The sequence below is a fragment of the Bufo gargarizans genome, chromosome 9 (assembly GCF_014858855.1).
Source record: "Bufo gargarizans isolate SCDJY-AF-19 chromosome 9, ASM1485885v1, whole genome shotgun sequence".
NCBI lineage: Eukaryota > Metazoa > Chordata > Amphibia > Anura > Bufonidae > Bufo > Bufo gargarizans.
The window spans coordinates 16,551,086-16,573,409 of NC_058088.1; the positions used below are offsets into that span (position 1 = coordinate 16,551,086).

The 22,324-nt window shown below is 40.6% G+C and overlaps 1 protein-coding gene across 1 annotated transcript; it reads left to right on the forward strand.

Moving 5' to 3' along the window:
• Window positions 1-17,616: 17,616 nt before the first annotated feature.
• On the forward strand, window positions 17,617-18,555 carry LOC122919710 (olfactory receptor 8H2-like). The gene has a single exon (XM_044268893.1). It carries the CDS (start codon window positions 17,617-17,619, stop codon window positions 18,553-18,555), a length of 939 nt encoding a protein of 312 aa, XP_044124828.1.
• Window positions 18,556-22,324: the final 3,769 nt, after the last annotated feature.

A 22,324-nucleotide genomic window follows, 5' to 3' on the forward strand; every position in this document is an offset into this window, starting at 1 on the left:
TTCATCCTCAGTTGAACGGATAGACGGAGCGCACTAATCAGAATCTGGAGACTTACTTGAGATGTTATGTTTCAGAGAATCAGAAAGAGTGGTCTTCATTTTTGTTGTTAGCTGAGTTTGCTATAAATAACCGTAGACAGGAATCCACTGATAAGTCACAGTTTTTTGGGGCATATGGGTTCCATCCACAGTTTGGAACATTTTCTGGTGCTCATAATTCCGGCATTCCTGAGGAGGAACGATTTTCCTCTTCTTTGTCTTCTATTTGGCGGAAAATCCAAAATAACCTGGAAAAGATGGGCAACAGGTATAAGCGTGCGGCTGACAGGAAACGTATGAGTGGTCCAGACCTTAGAGTGGGTGATTCTGTGTGGCTGTCTACAAGAAACATTAAACTTAAGGTACCTTCTTGGAAGTTGGGACCAAGATTTATTAGTCCATATAAGATCACTGCCATTGTTAACCCTGTAGCCTTCCGTCTTGAACTTCCTCAGGCATTGAAGATCCATAACGTTTTTTATAAATAGTTGTTAAAGAATTAATAAGAATATTATAAGGATTGGGAGAATGCGATTGCGGGAGGTGTAAAATGTGTGGCATGTAGGGCACCTACTTTGGCTAATGTCCTTAGCCCAAGTCTATTTCAGGACAACAACAAAAAACCTCTAGGCCAACTTGGATTGTAAATAAAGGCAGTTACGATGTGGACACGGCAAATGTATTTGCTGTGATCACACGAAGATGGGCAGGATTTTTGATCCACCGCAAATAAAAAACAATATGAGATCAAATCTTATCTAAATTGCAACATTAAATTTGCGGTGTATCTTATCACCTGTGAACTATGTGAACTGCAATACGTTGGATGCATGACTAACCCTATCAAGACCAGAATCCGCAAACACATTTCGGATGTGCCGCATTACAGAAACCGCTATGTGTCGGCTGCTAGTCTACACTTTGAGGTAGTACATGGCGGTGACACATCTAGGTTGCGGGCCGAGGGTATTGAGAGGGTTACTGCTCCTGTCAGGGGAGGAGACCATAGGAGAAAATTCCTGAATAAAGAAGCTTTTTGGATATTCCAGCTTGATACGCACCATCCAAATGGTTTAAATAAAAGGCATAGGACCCCCACTTAAGATTTTTGTATGTACATTTATTATTTTTTGTTATTTTTCCTTTGATTTTATAGCACAAATTAGTGTCTGAGTTTATATATATTGTGGGGATTTGCTCTGGTAGACAGGCTTGCGGATGCAGTACAGATGAAATGACAACGTCTTTAACGTAAACAGTGCAGTAAAGTGACAACAAAAAAAACAGTTTCGAGGAAAAACAGTCACCTTGTGTCTGGTGTTTTTTCACACCAGGCTGCAGCAGATAAGTCCTTGGGTGAAGCAGAAGTCCACTTGCTTTTTCCCCAAACAATGTAAGCAGGCCTTAGTCCCGGCCCAAACTCTTAGGCTCCAACACCCAGACTGATAAAGCTCCAGTATCAGATGGAGGATAATCTGCCCAGCTGAGACTGCTGGCTGGGTTTTTATCCCAAACAAAAACCCGTCCTCAAACGTGGGGAACAGCCACCCACCCTGTACTTTGGCTGCTCCCAGTAAGAGCTGTCCCGGATTGGCTTTACAGCAACACTAAATAATCAATAGTGCCAGTCAGCACTAGCGGCCTCTAACACTTAAAATTACTGGCTTTTACCTCACCGAGGCCAGGAACCTCGGTGACACATATCTTCCGTCAATGACGGCCCCTTGCGCTTTCCTACAATATGTATACACATGATATTCCTATCTTGGATTTAATTGGTGCTATTGTAACTTTTACTAAGGTGGACCATGTGTTTTTGATTACGCACTGGGCTCACCAATCACGGGTAACAATCAATCAGGTGTTTGGTGAGCATACAGTGCACAGTCATTTGAGAGTTTCTTGTGTCATGAGTAAGGACCTAAAGACAAGGGTCTGAAACGCGTAGACGAGACTGCCCTGTACAGGAAGTTTTTATTGCTACAATAAAGTATATCTCTCTTTGTTACAAGACTGAGCTGGACTTCAAGTTTTTGTTTCTGAATACAAATCAGCTGTGTCCAGGAGCTGTTTCTGTGCTCAGGGCAAGGAGGAGCAGGTGAGAGCTGCCTTTTCTTTTCTACATTTACCCTAAAATAGTATGAACAAAACTGCCACCTTATCCCGTAGTTTCCAAAATGGGGTCTTTTTTTGGAGTTTCTACTCTAGGGGTGCATCAGGGGGTCTTCAAATGTGACATGGCAACTTAAAATTATCCCAGTGAAACCTGCCCTCCAAAAACCATATGGTGCTACTTTCCTTCTGCGCCCTGCCGTGTGCCAATACAGCAGTTTATGACCACATATGGGGTGTTTCTATAAACTACAGAATCAGGGTAATAAATATGGAGTTGTGTTTGGCTGTTAAACCTTGCTTTGTTTCTTGAAAAAATGGAAAATCTGCCAAAAAAGCGAAATTCTGAAATGTTATCTATTCCTTTAATTTTTGTGACACACCGCAAGGGTTAACAACGTTTGTATAATCAGTTTTGAATACCTTGAGGGGTGTAGTTTCTAAAATGGGGTCATTTGCTTCTAAACTTCTAAGCCTTTTAACATACTTAAAAAATAAAATGGCATTTACAAAATGATCCAAACATAAAGTAGACATATGGGAAATGTAAAGTAATGACTATTATATGAGGTATGAAATAGAAATTTGGAAAGTTGCGAATTTTTTCCATTTTTTTTTGTAAATTTTGAATGATATTTACCACTATCATGAAGTACAATGTGTCACGAGAAAACAATCACAGAATGGCTTGGATAAGTGAAAGTGTTCCAAAGTTATTACCACATAAAGTGACACATTTCAGATTTGAAAAAACTGGCCTGGGATTTAAGGGGTTAAGTCACCCTGGGGACTATACTGTAGCTAGCAATTTATACATCATAGAAAACACTATTCACTGTGGGCCTGTTGTAGTAAATAAGTCTCTTTATTACAGTGCAGAATGGAAATAGAAGTACATTCAAGAGTAAAAAAAGCACAGTTACAAAAGTAGTTTATAGTGCAATTCCTCCCAAAAGCAATGTATAGACAGCAGCAATGATGGAAGTTGTAGTATTGATTTCCTCTATGGGCTCTCTACATGTCCTGTGATTCTCGGGCTGAGGGGTACAGAAAAAAGGTTACACCTGGCAAAACCATCTTAAAATCCGGAAGGGTGTGTTAGCAGCAAAGTCTCTCTCTGCCATGAACGACCACAGTACCTCACTAACTGACTCCAATGCACGGTCTTGTAGATTCTTGACCTTCTGGTTTCTTTTTCCCCTGGAGCACTTTCGTAGTAGAGTAGCTTGCTTGGGAATCTGTAGTCTCAGGGATGATGGTTCTTTCAAAGTCTGGCCTAGCTGTGAGGAGCTCATACAACATAGGTCATCAATTATCACTCTCCTTCAGCTAAGCACAGATTCTCTAACTAACTAAGGGGTGGACCCAGGTCCATCTCCTAGTAACCTCAAGGGGATTTGCCAAAGTATTAAGGGTTATCGGTTATGGCTGCACCTGAAAACATTGTATAAGTTTCATGATGAAATATATTCTAAATAGAAATGTGTATTCTCTATTGTATACAGGTATTATTAGTTTCTCTACATGTTTACTTTTCATTCTTCTTTTATTTTTACTTTTTGTACAGATCCTTTGAGATTTGATCCCACAGCTCAGTAAAATGTATAAGTGCTGGCGTCTTGGGTGTCACAGAGAAGCTCCTTCTTCCATGTTACATCAGGATCTGACACATACATCGTCTTATAGTATTATTATTGTTTTACTATGTAATTTCTTTTGACTTCACCCTGTACCATATTACATAAGGTAAGTAATTACATCTTATTGTCCTGTACCTATTGTATTGTATGTCATGTAATGTGCTGTTTTTTTACAGTGACTGGTTATACATGGAGCAGCTCCATAGTGATTGTTTCTATGAATTAATATTTATTCATGTATTATGATGAAAAGTAGTAGTATTGTGATCATGACATACCTAACCCCTTAAAGGGATATCCCTGCTTTTAGATAATGGTGACCTATCCACTCTGCAAACACTGAATATATGGATTATAAGTTTTATTAAATATATTTATTTTTACTATACAAATACATTTTACTAAGGCTACTTTCACACTCGCGTTTGGTGCGGATCCGTCATGGATCTGCACAGACAGATCCGTTCAGATAATACAACCGCATGCATCCGTTCAGAATGGATCCGTTTGTATTATCTGTAACATTGCCTAGACGGATCCGTCTTGAACACCATTGAAAATCAATGGAGGACGGATCCGTTTTCTATTGTGCCAGATTGTGTCATAGAAAACGGATCCGTCCCCATTGACTTACATCGTGTTCCAGGACAGATCCGTTTGGCTCAGTTTCGTCATACGGATACCAAAACGCTGCAAGCAGTGTTTTGGTGTCCGTCTCCAAAGCGGAATGGAGACGGAACGGAGACATTCTGAGCGGATTTTTTTCCATTCAGAATGCAATAGGGCAAAACTGATCTGTTTTGGACCTTTTGTGAGAGCCCTGAACGGATCTCACAAACGGAAAGCCAAAAATGCCAGTGTGAAAGTAGCCTAACTTGACATAAAACAGATTGGGTGGCTCACTGGCTGACTATCAGGAATCGGTGCTCTAATCAATATGGTTCACCCAAACATAAACAAATCAATGTGAGTAGATGATTGGCACTCTATCTCCGGAATCACATTGGAGCATAGGGATAAAAAATATATACTTTATTCTAAATTGTCCACCCAAGATAATAATAAAACACACGCTAAAATATCATCAATAAAATATAAAAGTAGTATAAAAATTCATAGAAATAGTATAGAACTTGTAGTATATCTGATATAGTATGGATGAGATTAATCCAGTATATAGTGGGAATAGTCCCCAAATGATAGAATATGTATCCTTTGAATGGTCCCTTGATGACAAACAGCAATCAATTGATGCGGCAATGTCCGTCCTTATGACCTTTCATTAGTTCATATATTAAGATATTAAGGTAAGTATATATTGTAGAGTATATAATCTATAATGGTTACATTGATGGTAAGGCTTACTTATCCGAGACTTCCTTCATCAATATTCACTTGTTTGAGACCTATAAAATATTCCTGCTGCTGCTGTGACTGCGATCATTCATATGTGTATAACGACAATTTTCCCCTTTCTCATGCACTTGGGTATAAACCAGCTGACTTACAGTTAGTTGCTGAGGGATCGGGATCTCATGCCGGCCGTGGCATCCCATGTGTCGCTCGGCGATCTTACCTCAGGTATGATGTCTATTCGGTTGCATGCACTCGGGGGTAATGAGATCAGCTGAATGCCATAGTATTTGCAGTTCGCACAACATAGGGTGCTGGCAGGTTAAATCATCAGCTAGAGAAGTTGCGGAGCGCTCCGTATCGCTTGTAGACTCAAAGTTCCTTCTCTGTAACAGCAATATAAGGGGGTCTTACAGCACCAAATGCATTTTGGGACCCTTAAATGGTCCCTTCCTCAGTGGTCAAACCCCCATAGTATTAGTCCATGACGTAAATACCTTAGGTCACGTGTTTCTTTAGGTTGTCCGGAAAATATAGACCGGAATTCACTTTAGCTTATTATATATTCTAATGGTGATGTGAATAGCCATATAGTATCAATCTAACATAGATCTATTCCATTATGACTTATATAGATACATATTAACCCACATGAGGTCCATTCATTGGGCATCGCATCAGCGTGAATAACATTCTATTTGCATATATACATGTAGTTAAAAAAATGCAATGCTATTATAAATGTTCATCAGTCGAGATGGTGATGTTAATCATACTGAATATATTCCTCATATATGGTCATTTTCAAGGGATGCGGTATTAATGCGGTATTGATGCGATTCTGCTGTAAATATTCGTCAATCAAGATAGTTATGTATGATTTTACTTATACTAATTTCCCCTATACGTTTGTTATCAAGGAGTACAAAATGTTATACCTACAGATGAAATAGGAATACCAGATGAAATAACCGGGGTGACATACATAGATACTACCCTGGTCATCCGTCAGCAAGAGGCACCCACCCAAAGTTTACAAATATCCAAACACTTCTAATTCTGCGTTTAAGCCGTCAGGTAGGAGAGAATTAAATTAGAAAATTCGTCTTGATTCTAGCCTTGACATTTTACTTATGTGGTCGCCCCCCCTCCAATGCCTTTCTACCTTTTCTAAAGCTGCGTATCTTATCCCAGTTGGGTCTTTATTGGGTCTTTATTGTGTATTAGTTTGAAATGGTTAGATAGTGCGTGTTTGTCATATGCACTTCTTATCTTCGTGACCTGTTCTGAGATTTTCTTTCAGAGTTCTCTTAGTTCTTCCAATGTACTGTTTATTACACGGACATTGTACGATATAGATCACATTAGGGGAATCGCATGTTAGACATTCTTTTATTGTATGTACATATGTGCTTGAAGTTGATTTTACCATCATAGTTTTTTTTAGGGAAAGTTGTAATCACACAATTTGTACATTTCCCATGTCTGAAAAAGCCCGGTAATTTCACCCATTTGTGTACAGGGTTGTCTTTTTTCTTAATTTGCTTAGTAGAAGGGGCTATTTTCATGTCCAAATTCTGGGCTTTCGTAAAGGTAATTAATGGAGTGTTAGACATTAGTGGGCCTATCATTTTATCCTTCATAATGTAATGCCAGTGCCTTTTAATAATCTCTACGGATCTCCCTATGTCTTGTGTTATATGGTAGAATCATTCGTATCGCGTTTTCTGATTCATTTAAAGATCTGATTCCATATCTCAAAAATCCCCTCTATTCATATCCCTTACTTTAATTTGTGCATTTTCTACGGCTTTAGTTGGATATTGTTTCACTAAAAATTGTGCCGCCTCTCTTTCAAAGTCTTCTTCCTTTGTACAATTTCTCTTAATCCGTCTAAATTGTCCTATGGGAATATTTAACAACCAATTTTGTAAGTGACAACTGGTGTGTAGTATATAGCTATTTTTACTAACTGGTTTTTTATATGTTTTACAGATTAAATGTCAGTTTTCTACCAAAATCTGAAGATCCAAAAATTATTTTGCTGATTTGTTTGTACTAGACACAAAGTGTAAGCTTTTAGTGTTAGTATTAATCTTTTTTAAAAAGGTTTAGAGTAAATTTTCCCCTTTCTGCCATATAAAAAATATATCATCAATGTAACGTTGCCAGAGAGCCAGATCTGCCCCCAGTCTAGGAACGACGGTCTCCTGTTCCCAGTCCGCAATGAATAAATTAGCGCAACTGGGGGCAAATCTGGTGCCCATGGCAGTCCCCTGGAGAAAAAAAATCTGTATGAAAATAAAAATAATTATGTGTTAGGATGAATTGAACCCCTTCTACTAAATATTCAACTTGCTCCGGAGGTATCCCTTTATCTTCTAATAGTTGTTTTCTCATAGCTTCCACTCCCTGTTAATGGTCAATCATTGTATATAGTAAATGTAAATCAAGTGTACCTATTATCCAATGTGGTTCAACTGTCAAATTTTCAACCGTTTTGATTATCTGTGTTGTATCTTTAACATATGACTTGATTTGAAGTCAGGGAGCTAATTCCAGAGATTATTGGGTGGCCAGGTGGATTAAGTGGATCTCTACGTAGTTTTGGTAGGCAATAGAAGACTGGAAGTCTCTGTTGTGTGTTTAGTATAAACACATATTCCTCTTTGGATAAAACCCCCTTCTCTAATCCTCTATCACAATATTGGATTCATTCTGAATAATATTTTTTCATGGGATCATTAGGTAATTTTCAATAAGTAGTTATGTCCATTAGTTGTCTTCTACATTCTGTCTTATATTTGTCTGATATGAATAATCTTACTAAAGCGGAAATAGGAGCAATTAGAAAATTACAAACACAGGAAGGAATAACCATTCGCCCTGCAGACAATGGAGGGGCTATTGTGATCCTTGAAACAGACAAATATAATACAGAATGTAGAAGACAACTAATGGACATAACTACTTATGGAAAATTACCTAATGATCCCACGAAAAAATATTATTCAGAATTAATCCAATTGTCATGTACCGGCAGGACAGGTAGTGGATCCTCTGGACCAGAGAGGCGATGGCGCGGGTTGTACTAAAGGACTGGTTCTAAGCAGTTACTGGTCTTCACCAGAGCCCGCCGCAAAGCGGGATGGATTTGCTGCGGCGGTAACTGCCAGTTCGTGTCCCCTAGTAACAACTCGACCTCTCTGGCAGCTGATAAGGCGTGGTACACAGGGAGAAGGCAAGAGCGTAGTCGGACGTAGCAGAGGTCAGGGCAGGCGGCAAAGGTTCAAAGGCGAGTAGACGGTAGCAACGGGTTCGGCAACAGGCAAGGCAAACTAACACAGTAAGGAACGCTTTCTCTGAGGCACAAGGAACAAAGATCCGGCAGAAAGCTGTGGGAGGAGAAGGTATATATGGGCAGTGACAGGTGCAGCCTAATTAAGTCAGCACTGCCTCTCACAAACCTTAACCCTTAATAACCCCTTTGGACCAGGCACCAATCACTGGTGCACTGGCCCTTTGAATCTAAGAGTCCCGGCGCGCGCGCGCCCTAGAGAGCGAGGACGCACACGCCGAGACGCTGGAGTGCTGCCTGGGGGCATACGCTGTGAGCGCTCCGAGGCCAGCAGGGGACCCGGAGCGCTCAGCGTAACACCAATATTGTGAAGAAGGATTAGAGAAGGGGATTTTATGCAAAGAGAACTTGCGTTTATACTAAACACACAACAGAGACTTCCAGTCTTCTATTGCCTACCATAACTACATAAAGACCCACTTAATCCACCTGGCCACCCAATAATCTCTGGAATTAGCTCCCTGACTTCAAATTTATTGCAATATATTGATAAACTACTATAGCCAATAGTTAAAAAAAATGAATTCATATGTTAAAGATACAATACAGATAATCAAAACGGTTGAACATTTGACAGTTGAACCACATTGGATAATACAGATGAAACTCGAAAAATTAGAATATCGTGCAAAAGTCCATTTATTTCAGTAATGCAAATGAAAAGGAATTGCATTAATGCAGCTTAAAATTAGAATTTTGTGAAAAGGTTCAATATTCTAGGCTCAAAGTGTCACACTCTAGTCAGCTAATTAATCCCTACCCCCTGAGCAAAGGGTACCTCAAAATTGAGACTTTGGGGTTTCATAAGCTGTAAATCATAATCATCCAAATTATAACAAATAAAGGCTTGAAATATCTCACTTTGCCTGTAATGAGTCTCATATATTAGTTTCACCTTTTAAGTTGCATTACTGAAATAAATGAACTTTGCACAATATTAAAATTTTTGGGGTTTAACCTGTAGGTACACTTGATGTACATTCACTATATACAATGATTGACCATAAACAGGGAGTGGAAGCTATGAGAAAACAACTATTAGAAGATAAAGGAATACCTTCGGAGCAAGTTTAGTGGAAGGGGTTCAATTCATCCTAACACATTTTTATTTTGATACCGATTTTTTTCTACAAATAGAGGGGACCGCCATGGGCACCAGATTTGCCCCAGTTACACTAATTTATGCATGGCGAACTGGGAACAGGAGACCGTCGTTCCTAGTCTGGGGTCAGATCTGGCTCTCTGGCAATGTTACATTGATGATATATTTTTTATATGGCAGAAAGGGGAAAATGAACTCCAAACCTTTTTAAAAGAGATTAATACTAACACTAAAATCTTGCACTTTGTGTCTAGTACGAACAAATCAGCGATAGAATTTTTGGATCTTCAGATTTTGGTAGAAAACTGACATTTAATCTGTAAAACATATCAAAAACCAGTTAGTAAAAATAGCTATATACTACACACCAGTTGTCACTTACAAAATTGGCTGTTAAATATTCCAATATGACAATTTAGACGGATTAAGAGAAATTGTACAAAGGAAGAAGACTTTGAAAGAGAGGCGGCAAAAATGAAAAAATTTTAGTGAAACAATATCCAACAAAAGCCGTAGAAAATGCACTAATTAAAGTAAGGGATATGAATAGAGGGGATTTTTTTAGATATTAAATCAGATCTTTAAATGAATCAGAAAACGCAATACGAATGATTCTACAATAGGGAGACTACACAAGACATAGGGAGATCCGTAAGATTATTTAAAGGCACTGGCATTACATTATGAAGGATAAAATGATAAGCTCACTAATGTCTGACACCCCATTAATAATTAATATGAAAGCCCCGAATTTGGGCCTGAAAATAGCCCCTTCTATTAAGCAAATTAAGAAAAAAGACAACCCTGTACACAAATGGGTGAAATGTAGAAATTGTGCGATTACAACTTTTCCTAAAAAAACTATGATGGTAAAATCAACTTTAAGCACATATGTACATACAATAAAAGAATGTCTAAGGCCTCTTTCACACTTGCGTTGTCCAGTTCCGGCGTGTACTCCACTTGCCAGAATTACACGCCGGATCCGGAAAAACGCAAGTGTACTGAAAGCATTTGAAGACGGATCCGTCTTCAAAATGCGTTCAGTGTTACTATGGCAGCCAGGACGCTATTAAAGTCCTGGTTGCCATAGTAGTAGTGGGGAGCGGGGGAGCGGCATACTTACAGTCCATGCGGCTCCCGGGGTGCTCCAGAATGACATCAGAGCGCCATGCGATCACGTCATTCATGCGCTTGGGGCGCCCTGACGTCACTCTGGAGCGCCCCGGGAGCTGCACGGACGGTAAGTATACTGCTCCCCCGCTCCCCACTACTACTATGGCAACCAGGACTTTAGCGTCCCAGCAGCCATGGTAACCATTCAGAAAAAGCTAAACGTCAGATTCGGCAATGCGCCGAAACGACGTTTAGCTTAAGGCCGGATCCGGATCAATGCCTTTCAATGGGCATTAATTCCGGATCCGGCCTTGCAGCAAGTCTTCAGGATTTTTGGCCGGAGCAAAAAGCGCAGCATGCTGCGGTATTTTCTCCGGCCAAAAAACGTTCCGGTCCGGAACTGAAGACATCCTGATGCATCCTGAACGGATTTCACTTCTTTCAGAATGCATTAGGATAAAACTGATCAGGATTCTTCCGGCATAGAGCCCCGACGACGGAACTCTATGCCGGAAGAAAAGAACGCAAGTGTGAAAGGGGCCTAACATGCGATTCCCCTAATGTGATCTATATCGTACAATTTCTGTGTAATAAACAGTACATTGGAAGAACTAAGAGAACCATTTCAAACTAATACACAATAAAGACCCAACCGGGATAAGATACACAGCTTTAGAAAATGTAGAAAGGCATTGGAAGGGGGGGAAACATAAGTAGAATGTCAAGGCTAGAATCACGATGAATTTTCTAATTTAATTCTCTCCTACCTGAAGGCTTAAATGCAGAATTAGAAGTGTTTGGATTTTTGTAGACTTTAGATGGGTGCCTCTCGCTGACTGATGACCAGGGTAGTATCTATGTATGTCACCCCGGTCCCCCCTTGGCAGGAGGCTACTACCCATCCTCTCCGTAGAATTGTATTCTACGTATTAGTTAGTTATTTCATTAGTTGGTTATTTCACTTTTTAGTTATTTAAGGCTACTTTCACACTTGCGCTTGATCGGATCCGTTCTGAACGGATCCGATCATATTAATGCAGACGGAGGCTCCGTTCAGTACGGATCCGTCTGCATTAATAACTTAGAAAAAATTCTAAGTGTGAAAGCAGCCTGAGCGGATCCGTTCAGACTTTCAATGTAAAGTCAATGGGGGACGGATCCGCTTGAAGATTGAGCCATATGGTGACATCTTCAAGCGGATCCGTTCCCATTGACTTACATTGTAAGTCTGAACGGATCCGCTCGCCTCCGCACGGCCAGGCGGACACCCGAACGCTGCAAGCAGCGTTCAGCTGTCCGCCTGTCCGTGCGGAGGCGAGCGGAGCGGAGGCTGAACGCCGCCAGACTGATGCAGTCTGAGCGGATCCGCTCCATTCAGACTGCATCAGGGCTGGACGGAAGCGTTCAGGTCCGCTCGTGAGCCCCTTCAAACGGAGCTCACGAACGGACCCATGAACGCTAGTGTGAAAGTAGCCTTATCTGGTATTCCTATTTCATCTGTAGGTATGAAATTTGGTACTCCTTGATAGCAAACATATAGGGGAAATTAGTATAAGTAAAATTATACATAACTATCTTGATTGATGAATATTTACAGCAGAATCGCATCAATACCACATTAATACCGCATCCCTTGAAAATAACCATATATGAGGAATATATTCAGTATGATCAACATCACCATCTCGACTGATGAACATTTCTAATAGCATTGCATTTATTTACCTACATGTATATATGCAAATAGAATGTTATTCACGCTGATGCGATGCCCAATGAATGGACCTCATGTGGGTTAATATGTATCTATATAAGTCATAATGGAATAGATCTATGTTAGATTGATACTATATGGCTATTCACATCACCATTGGAATATATAATAAGCTAAAGTGAATTCTGGTCCATATCTTCCGGACAACCTAAAGAAACACGTGACCTAAGGTATTTACGTCATGGACTAATACTATGGGGGTTTGACCACTGAGGAAGGGACCAGTTAAGGGTCCCGAAAAGCGTTTGGTGCTGGAAGACCCCCTAATATTGCTTTTACAGTGAAGGACCTTTAAGACCACAAGCGATACGGAGCGCTCCGCAACTTCTCCAACTTCTCCAACTTCTCCAGCTGGAGGCAAGAGATGATTTAACCTGCCAGCACACTATGTTGTGCGAACTGCAAATACTACGGCATTCAGCTTATCTCATTACCCCCGAGCAGTGCCGTAACTACCGGGGAAGCAGGGGAAGCGGTTGCTTCGGGGCCCGGGCTGACAAGGGGCCCGACGCCCGACCGCGTGTCAGTCAAGTTTAATCTTTTTTATTTATATGCAAATTACCTTCCTAACGTGCCCAAGTGGTTGTCCCTTCGGCCGTTTGTGCCCAGCCGCGCCAATTATCGCCAAGCCCACTACCGCCCCGCTGTTAATTATTCACTGCTGTCCTCGTCTTTTTTTTTTTTCTAAGTGCGCCGTAGTCTCGCGCATGCGCTGATGTTACTCACGTCCGGGCCCATGGGGTTTCCTGGCAGCAGCCTCAAGTAGTGTAATCACGCATGCACCAGCTTTCTCCTCTTTCTGGCGCATGCGCGATTACATTACTTGAGGCTGCTGCCAGGACACCGCACGGGCCCGCACGTGAGTAACATCGGCGCATGCGTGAGACTATGGCACACTTAGAAGAAAAAAAAAAGACGAGGACAGCAGTGAATAATAGCGGGACGGCGCTGGGCTTGGCGATAATGGACGCAGCTGGGCACAAACGACCGTAGGGACAGCCTTTTGGGCACGTTAGGAAGGTAATTTGCATATAAATAAAAAAGATTTTTATCAAAAATAAAAAGGACAGGTGGGGGTAAAAATAGTATATAAAAAATTGGGCGGGGGACTGGGGGGACCCATACAAAAATTTGCTGTGGGGCCCAGGCACTTCTAGTTACGCCCCTGCCCCCGAGTGCACGCAACCAAATATAAATCATACCTGACCTGAGGTAAGATCGTTCTATGCCGAGCGACACGTGGGACGCCACGGCCGGCACGAGATCCCGATCCCTCAGCAACTAACTGTAAGTCAGCTGGTTTATACCCAAGTGCATGAGAAAGGGGAAAATTTTCGTTATACACATATAAATGATCGCAGTCACAGCAGCAGCAGGGATATTTTATAGGTCTCAAACAAGTGAATGATGAAGAAAGTCTCGGATAAGTAAGCCTTACCATCAATGTAACCATTATATATTATATACTCTACAATATATACTTACCTTAATATATGAACAAATAAAAACTGCATCAATTGATTGCTGTTTGTCATCAAGGGACCATTCAAAGGATACATATTCTATCATTTGGGGACTATCCCCACTATATACTGGATTATTCTCATCCATACTATATAGTGTACGATCAGATACACTACAAGTTCTATACTATTTCTATGAATTTTTTATACAGCTTTTTTATATACTACGTTTATATTTTATTGATGATTTTAGCGTGTGTTTTATTAATATCTTGGGTGAACAATTTAGAATAAAGTATATATTTTTTTATCCCTATGCTCCAATGTGATTCCGGAGATAGAGTGCCAATCATCTATTCACATTTTACTAACTTGTTTAACCTGACAGTGTAATGAGAAAGCCTTCACCCTTTGTGTTATACATAAACAGACAGTGGAAGCTGTGTCCTAAGAAAAATAGCAGCATCTGTGATTAGCTCTATTGCTGCTATCCAAAAGGACACAAAGGTCCGATAATGGTGTGCTAAATAGATAGTTCCCCATATACCAATTACCAGGCCAGCATGAATGTTGTAAGATTAGTGGTCTGGAAGTATCCGACCTATTAGGTATGGTAACAAAGTCAAGCAGTTTGGCTAATTTTGTTATATGCCAATTAAACTGCAATTACAAATGTATCCATACATGCACCAAGCTCTAGTGCAAACTAGTATATCAGGGATTAATTTAGCAACAACTGTTGCACACCCTGAGTTAGCAAGGTACTCTAGATACACAGTATGTGCCCCCCTTCCATTATGCTGCGCTGAGGTTCTATGCCTCATTCAATATACAGAGCCCGATGAACGTGGGGAGCAGCGCCCCTAACCACTAATAAGCTGTATCCTATCTAACCTACTCTTCAGTCCCACTCGATGCGTTTCGCGAGTCCATGGAGCAGAGGTAAGGTGTTGGGTACTTGTTAGCGACCTAGAGATAGGAACGGGCAGTGTTGACTGCACTCATGGCATGAAGCACCAGCACTAGTATGGCCATCCTTCCAAGAGATATACTTTTTTATTTTTCCATCTATGGGACAAGTTGTAGTTTTTAATGGTGCCATATTGGGGTACACATAGCTTTCTTATTAACAATTATTAACTGTTTCTGGGAGGGAGATGGGAAAAACAGCAATACTGCCACTAATTTTTTAATCTATATATTTTTTGTTCATTTTTCAGTATAAATAACTTTATATCTTTATTCTCTGGTCCAGTACTATTACAGCAATAACAAATACTTATAGTTTTTTTTTACGCTTCACTACTTTTGCGCAATAAAACCCATTTTTTGAAAGGAAGAAAATCTTTTTGCAAGGCCACTTCCCAAGATCCATAACTTTTTTATTTTTCTGGATGTTGTGTGAGGGCTTGATTTTTGAGGGATGATTTGTAATTTTCATTGGTATAATTTTGGAGTAAATTATGCTTTTTGATCGCTCGTTATTACATTTTGTGGTGGCAACCAAGATTTTTTTCATTGAAAAGTGTATTTTTTATGAAAAAATTTTTTTTTACTAGAACTTTTTTATTTAATAAATGTGTTTCATTTTTACATTTTTTTTACCACTTAATAGTCCATAATAGACAATATTTTTGATTGCTTTTAAAATACAATGCACTATCCCTATAGTGCATTGCATTTTAATGTCAGTGCTTTTCTGACATTGACCAGCAGGCTGAACCAGTGAGGCACAGCCTGCTGGAAAACACTCAAGGCTGGCTTGGGGCCTATACCAGACCCCAGGTAGCCTTTACACACATTGGCACCCCACAATCGCATTTGCTGTCAGATGATGGAGTTAGGTTCTGAAGAAGTGACTTGCACAGGCTAGAGGCATGGGTGTAGTGAGTGGACAGATAGATGAGCCTGGCTGCTGAATTTAGGACTGAAGGGGAGAGGTTAGTGAAAGGAAGACCAATTAATAATGAGTTACAGTAATCAAAACAAGAATTAATCAAAGCAACAGCAAGAGTTTTGGCAGTTTCCATCATGAAAAAAGGGTGGATTCTGGAGATGTTCTTGAGGTGCAGATGACAAGAGCATACAAGTAATTAAATATGGGGAACCAAGAAAAGATCTGTCCAGTAGTACAATGAGGTGCTACCCAGTAATGCCACCGGCGTGCTGCCCAGTAGTACCATCATTAGAAATTGTGTTATCAGGTTTAGGTAGGTTAGTAGTTGGTGGAAAGACAAGAAGTTCCATCTTATAGATTCAGCTTCAGTAACAGGACATGATTTTAGAAGCAGCTGTCAGACCATCCCTGGTGTTTTGTAGCACCTCTGGAGTAATGTCACAGAATGAAGTGTATAGTTGGGTGTCATCAGCACAGAGATGGTACTTAAAACCGATGGTCTAACCAATTAGGGCTGTGTAGATAGAAAAGAGTAGAGGACCAAGAACCCCAACAACAAGAGGAAGAAGAGAGGAAGTAGAGTCAGTGAATGATACACTGAAAGAGCAGCCATAAATTATATGTACCAGAAATTATGCTAAGTTCGACAAGAAATTTGATTCAATATGAATTGCTTCATCACGAATTGCTTTCCACTGTATGTAGTGGGCTCAATGACAGGGAATAGCGATCTCGCTGCCCCCAGTCATCGAACCCCTCAGATGCCACATTTAAAGCTGATTGCGGCATCTGAGAGTCACATTGAGGCCTTGCAGGGAATAATCAGGAGTTAAAAATAAAAAAGGACATACTCACCTCCTCTTTTTCAGCGTGGAGAGGCCGTCGCGGCCATCTTAATGAAAAAGGAGCCAAATCTCGCATGCGCATGACATCATCACGCTGGGCGGACGCGGTGACGTTATCACTGAAGACATCCTCGCTCCTGGCCAGTGTGATGACATGGTGACGACACACATCAGTGTGCATGAGATTTGGCGCTTTCTTTAATCAAGTTGGCCGCAACGGCCTCTACGTGATGAAACGGATGAGATGAGTATGTATTTTTATTTTACCATCATTTCAGGAAAAATGTATTCGTTACCATGTAGGGCGAAGAAATTTGCCTTCATGACTAATCAAATTTTTCCTGAAATTCGAATGGAAGTCCACTTCATTAACTTTGATTCGCTCAACACTAGTTATCACAATAATTATACCTTACAGTGTAAATCGTAATTAAAACTAAATAGCAGATTTGTTTACTATTCACTCTCTGTACCTCCACAAAAAAGTACAAAGTTTAATCATAAAGGGATATGTAACCAGAAATGGTGCCATTGAAAGAAATAAGACCTTATAGGTAAATTTGAAAATAAAAAAGTTGCAACTTGCAAAATTAACTTACGGCTGGGAAAAACATGCTTAAACCATCTAAGGAAGAGACTGCTATGCTTTTATTGATGCCAACTGTTGCAACTAAGTAGATATTACTTCTGTTCTTGTACTGTATTCACCAAGACTTGTACCAGGTGTGGTCATTAAGGCTGTGCCTCATCATTTAAGCTTCTATCTTCTTCTTGCCAACCTCTCTGTCTGTGTATGCTGAGACATCCATCTGCTAGGGAAAACAAACTTCGCCCCACCGCCAACCACCCTGCTCATTACATGTGCATATATATATATATATATATATACTTTTACAGAATAGAAAACCAGTCCATCCATGACTACCATAAACCAGACCACCCCAGTGGACTTTCGACTTAAAGGAATCTCAATTGTTCCTGAACTGCAAGTTCTCATCTTCCTTCTAGTTCTTCTCATTTATCTTATTTCTCTTATTGGAAATCTCACCATTCTAATTCTGGTTTGCTTCGATCTACATCTGCACACTCCTATGTACTTCTTCCTGTCCAACTTGTCTATCATAGACATATCCAGCTCTACTACAGCGCTACACAGGATTTTTGTGATCTTTGCAACAGAAAACCACATGGTTTTCACCTGGGCCTGTTTCACCCAATTGTTTATTTTCTCTTCATTAAGCGTTAATGAGATTTCAATTTTGGCTGTCATGAGCTTTGATCGCTACGTGGCCATCTGTAGGCCTTTACATTATCACACCGTCATGAGTTGGAGACTCTGTGGTCTGCTGGCCTCCGTCAGCTCAGGTTTTGGGTTTATAGAGGCACTTCCAATCACAGTCATCTATTCAAAGTTCACCTGTTACATTTCCAAGGAAATTGATCATTATTTTTGTGACACTGTGGCTATCCGGGACATTACATGTAATGATATTACAGATTTAGACCTTTACATTCTTATTCTTGGCAATGCAAGCCTAATTATTCTACTTTCTCTGACTATAACTCCCTATGTTTTTATTATTGCTTGTATTTTAAGGATAAGCTCGAGTTCTGGGAGACATAAAGCCTTCTACACGTGTTCCTCACACATCACAGTGGTTGTCACCTTCTATTCTTCCATCATCATACAGTACATAGGAACAGTTTCCGGGAACAACATGGGATCTAACAAAATACTCTCTCTCTTTAACACGGCCATTGTCCCCATGATGAACCCACTGATCTACAGCTTGAAAAATAAAGATGTAAAATCTGCCCTACAACGAAAACTTAATTTGCATGGAATAAAATATTAAAATATCTCAAATGTTATTTGGCAAAGCTGAGACTGAGGATGTGTCATGTTCCCCTCTCACACACATTTATAATGGAGAGGGTTAGTGGAAGTCAAAAGGAACTGAGCAATTGTAGTAGACAATTTTTGAGGTAGACTATTCCACGACTTGATTAATTGTACTGTAAAAAAAAACTCTTTCTAAACTTTGGATTAAAATGTTTCATCTGCAAGAAGTTGATGCCTAAATTTCAAGCGACACACTTGCCATCTTACAAAGCTCTATTGTTCTTTGTTCCATTATGAGATGCATTGTAGCTAGTAGCAAACTGATGTATGTTTTAGTTTTTGACACCAGGAACGACATTCCTGGATGTCACTTTTCAGGTGGGGTGTAGGTGTCAGAGGGGGCAATTTTCCAGTTACCCTACATCTCACTTGATGGTTTGTTGTCTCTGGAAAGACTGTGAAGGAGATTTATCAGGACTGGCGCTTTTTGCGCCGGACTTGATATCCTCTGTGCAGGGGCATAGCTAATAGTGATGAGCGGGAGGTGCCATATTCGATTTCGACAAAATTCGCGAATATTCGCTTGAATATTCGTCTCATATTCGTCGAAATATAATATTCGTCATTATTCTATTTATCGCGATTAATATGCGATTTACATAATCGCGTATTGCGATTTTAACTTAAGGTAACTTTCCTATTGGTTTGATATCTAGAATTAGCGAAAAATTACGAATATGACAAATGTATTCGTCATATTCCTCAAAAACGAAGATAACAAAGTATTCTCCATCTTCGTTTTAGCTCCATATTCGTTAACTTCGATAATTCTAGCAGTCAAATAGGAAAGTTTACTATAGAGACAGCTGTGTTAAATTCGCTATGCGATAATATTACTTAGCTTTTTTTTATAAATAGAATCATTATAATAATTATCAAGTATTATAATTATTTTATTTATTAAAAAAAAGCTAAGTAATATAATCTCATAGCGAATTAAAAACTTAGCTGTCTCTAGTCAACTTTCCTATTTGATTGATTGCTAGAATTAGCGAAGTTGACGAATATGGAGCTAAAACTTATCTTCGTTTTGAGGTATATGACGAATACATTCTAGTATGGAGGCGTTCCCATGGTGATGGGGACGCTCCATGAGCACGGAAGTCGGCAGAAGCAGCAACGGGCACTGACTGGAGCAGCCAGGAATCCTAAGGACAGGTAAGAACTACTTTAGGGAAGTGGAAAAGAAACAAATATAACAATAAAAAAAACAAAAAATAAAAAAATATTCGAAATAGCGAATGTATAGCACTATATTCGAAATATTCGCGAATTAGCAAAGTGCCGATATTCGCTAAAAAAATTTGATATTCGAATATTCGCACTCAACACTAATAACTAAAGGCTCATGGGCCCTGGTGCAAGAGTTCAGCTTGGGCCCCCCTTCCCTCAAACCTTCGTGCTGCATGAGTCAAAAATTGAAACTGCACCCCCCCCCCCCCCCCCACTTTATACCAAATTCTTAACCTAACCCCTTTTGTCCAGCCAGAGGTGTAACTTGCATACACTTTCTATAATACCAGTGTATTCTTATGTGGCACAAGGGTCTTTGGGCCACTTAGGCTCCTGGGCCCGGTAGCAACTGCTAACTCTGCACCCCCTATAGCAGGGATGGTGAACCTTTTACAGACCGAGTGCCCAAACTGCAACCCAAAACCCACTTATTTGTCGCAAAGTGCCAACACTGCAATTTATCCTGAATACTACAGTCCAATATAGTATATCATCCATGTACTTTATCATTTAGCTATAATAGCCTGCCTGCTTTCAGTGCGCTGCCTGTGTCATATATACTGAACCCTGCACTGATGAACGGCAGGAAAAGTCTAAAGCATCTTGGTACACTATAGACTTTTCCAGTGTGCGGGTGCCCACAGAGAGGGCTCTGAGTGCTGCCTCTGGCACCAGTGCCATAGGTTCGCCACCACTGCCCTATAGCTACACCTCTGCCTCTGTGCTGGAGGAGTATGTGCCTAATTTATGACATGGTGCAGGCCTTGTCATAAATTAGGTGCATCATCCTGTAGTCTGTGCGCCTAACTGGAAACTCTACGACGGCTCAGAGCTGCCAAAGATTTCTGGCCTGATTGACCCCAGAAAATTGGCATAAACAAGGATAAATTTATTGGGGCGGCTGGCCTAGCCCTCTTCCCCTTCCTTGCAATGCACCCTTTTAGAACTTTTTAACAATACTTTTAAAGGGCAAAGGCAATGATAAATCTCTCCCAATGTGTGCAGTACATGTGCAGTACCCAAAACCTGATTTTATATAATTTTATACTGTTTGAACCACAGTACATATGGACTCATCCTTTTTTATTATAATTCTATATAATTCATTTGAGTTGTATAAATATCTTATGATCCATAATATTGGCTGCTAAATACATTCCCCCCTTTCCTTATATGTTTTTATACACATAGTTATTAAGGATTGTCCTAAATAAGCTGCAAACTAGCCTTATCTCTATGGAAAATATACAGATCCCCAGTATTTATCAACGCTCGTGCTGCAAGATAACGGGTCACATGCCCGCACATCTGCGATCATGTGACACCCCCTGCTATTGACCCCAGCCGCCGGTGTAGCGTTATACTACCCTACCTCGTGAGATTTTCCTACCTCCTGACTTCCTGTCGCATGGCTAATGACGTGAGGAGGCGGTCCTGAGTTTAGACGATCTGCGCATGCGCAGACCAACAGTTTATGGAAAATCAGCGGAGTTCAGCTTTACACCGGGACACTGCGCATGCGCAGGAGAGCCTCAGTAGGGAAATATTACGGCCCATTGCGCAAGTGCGGCTAACTCCGGCCGGCGCATGCGCAGTGTCCCGGTGTGAAGCTGAACTCCGCTGAGATTTTCTTGTCAGTCTGCGCATGCGCAGATCGTCAAAACTCAGGAACGCCTCCTCACGTCATTAGCCGTGCGACAGGAAGTCAGGAGGTAGGGAAATCTCACGAGGTAGGGTAGTATAACGCTACACCGGCTCAGAATTTTCATGTGAGCATGCGCCGCCCGAGCAATCTAAGCATCGCTACTTCCGCCCTCTCTCCCTTTGGCTAGATGAGAGCAGCGCCTAGGCAAACAGCACTTCCGGACTCCCGAGTCATGTGACGCTTGTACTAGCGATCACATGACTGGGAGCTACATGTTATATCCGATTAAACGATCAGCTGGGAATTTTAACAAAATAAAGATGCGATTCTAGCTGGAAAGTATAGAATTGTCTACAGATAGCTATGAATGCCATGAAAGTTTGCATTTTTGGGTGACACCTGGTGATGGCTCCTCCCACAAGGGGCGTCACCCAGGTGCATCCTTTTGGCGGTTTTTTCAAAGAATTTATCTATAAGTATCATCCATTTGTAGTATTTGTTATATGTTTGTGAAACCTGATGAAAGGGAGACTCTGATCCCCGAAACGCGTTGTTTCTTATTAAAACAAGAAGAATCCATCCATTAAGACCGCTTTCACTAGTGATTTCGCGCCGACGCAGAACTTCTTTTCCTTACTTTTTAGTAGACGGTGTCCCCTGCGGACAGTTAAATTTTCCGCTCCACATCTCCTGTTTAAAGTGTGCACATCCCTAAATTATTTGCACAATGAAGATACAAACAGTCGGCACTCCTCTTCAGGAATCGTGGTGCTCGCGTCTAGGGTAAGAACAACCCGCTTCAAATATCAAAAGTAGAGACCGGCACTTCACTCCTTGTTCAAAA

Coding starts and splice junctions, on each gene's coding strand:
- LOC122919710 (XM_044268893.1), top strand. CDS start 17,617: ATGACTACCATAAACCAGACCACCCCAGTGGACTTTCGACTTAAAGGA.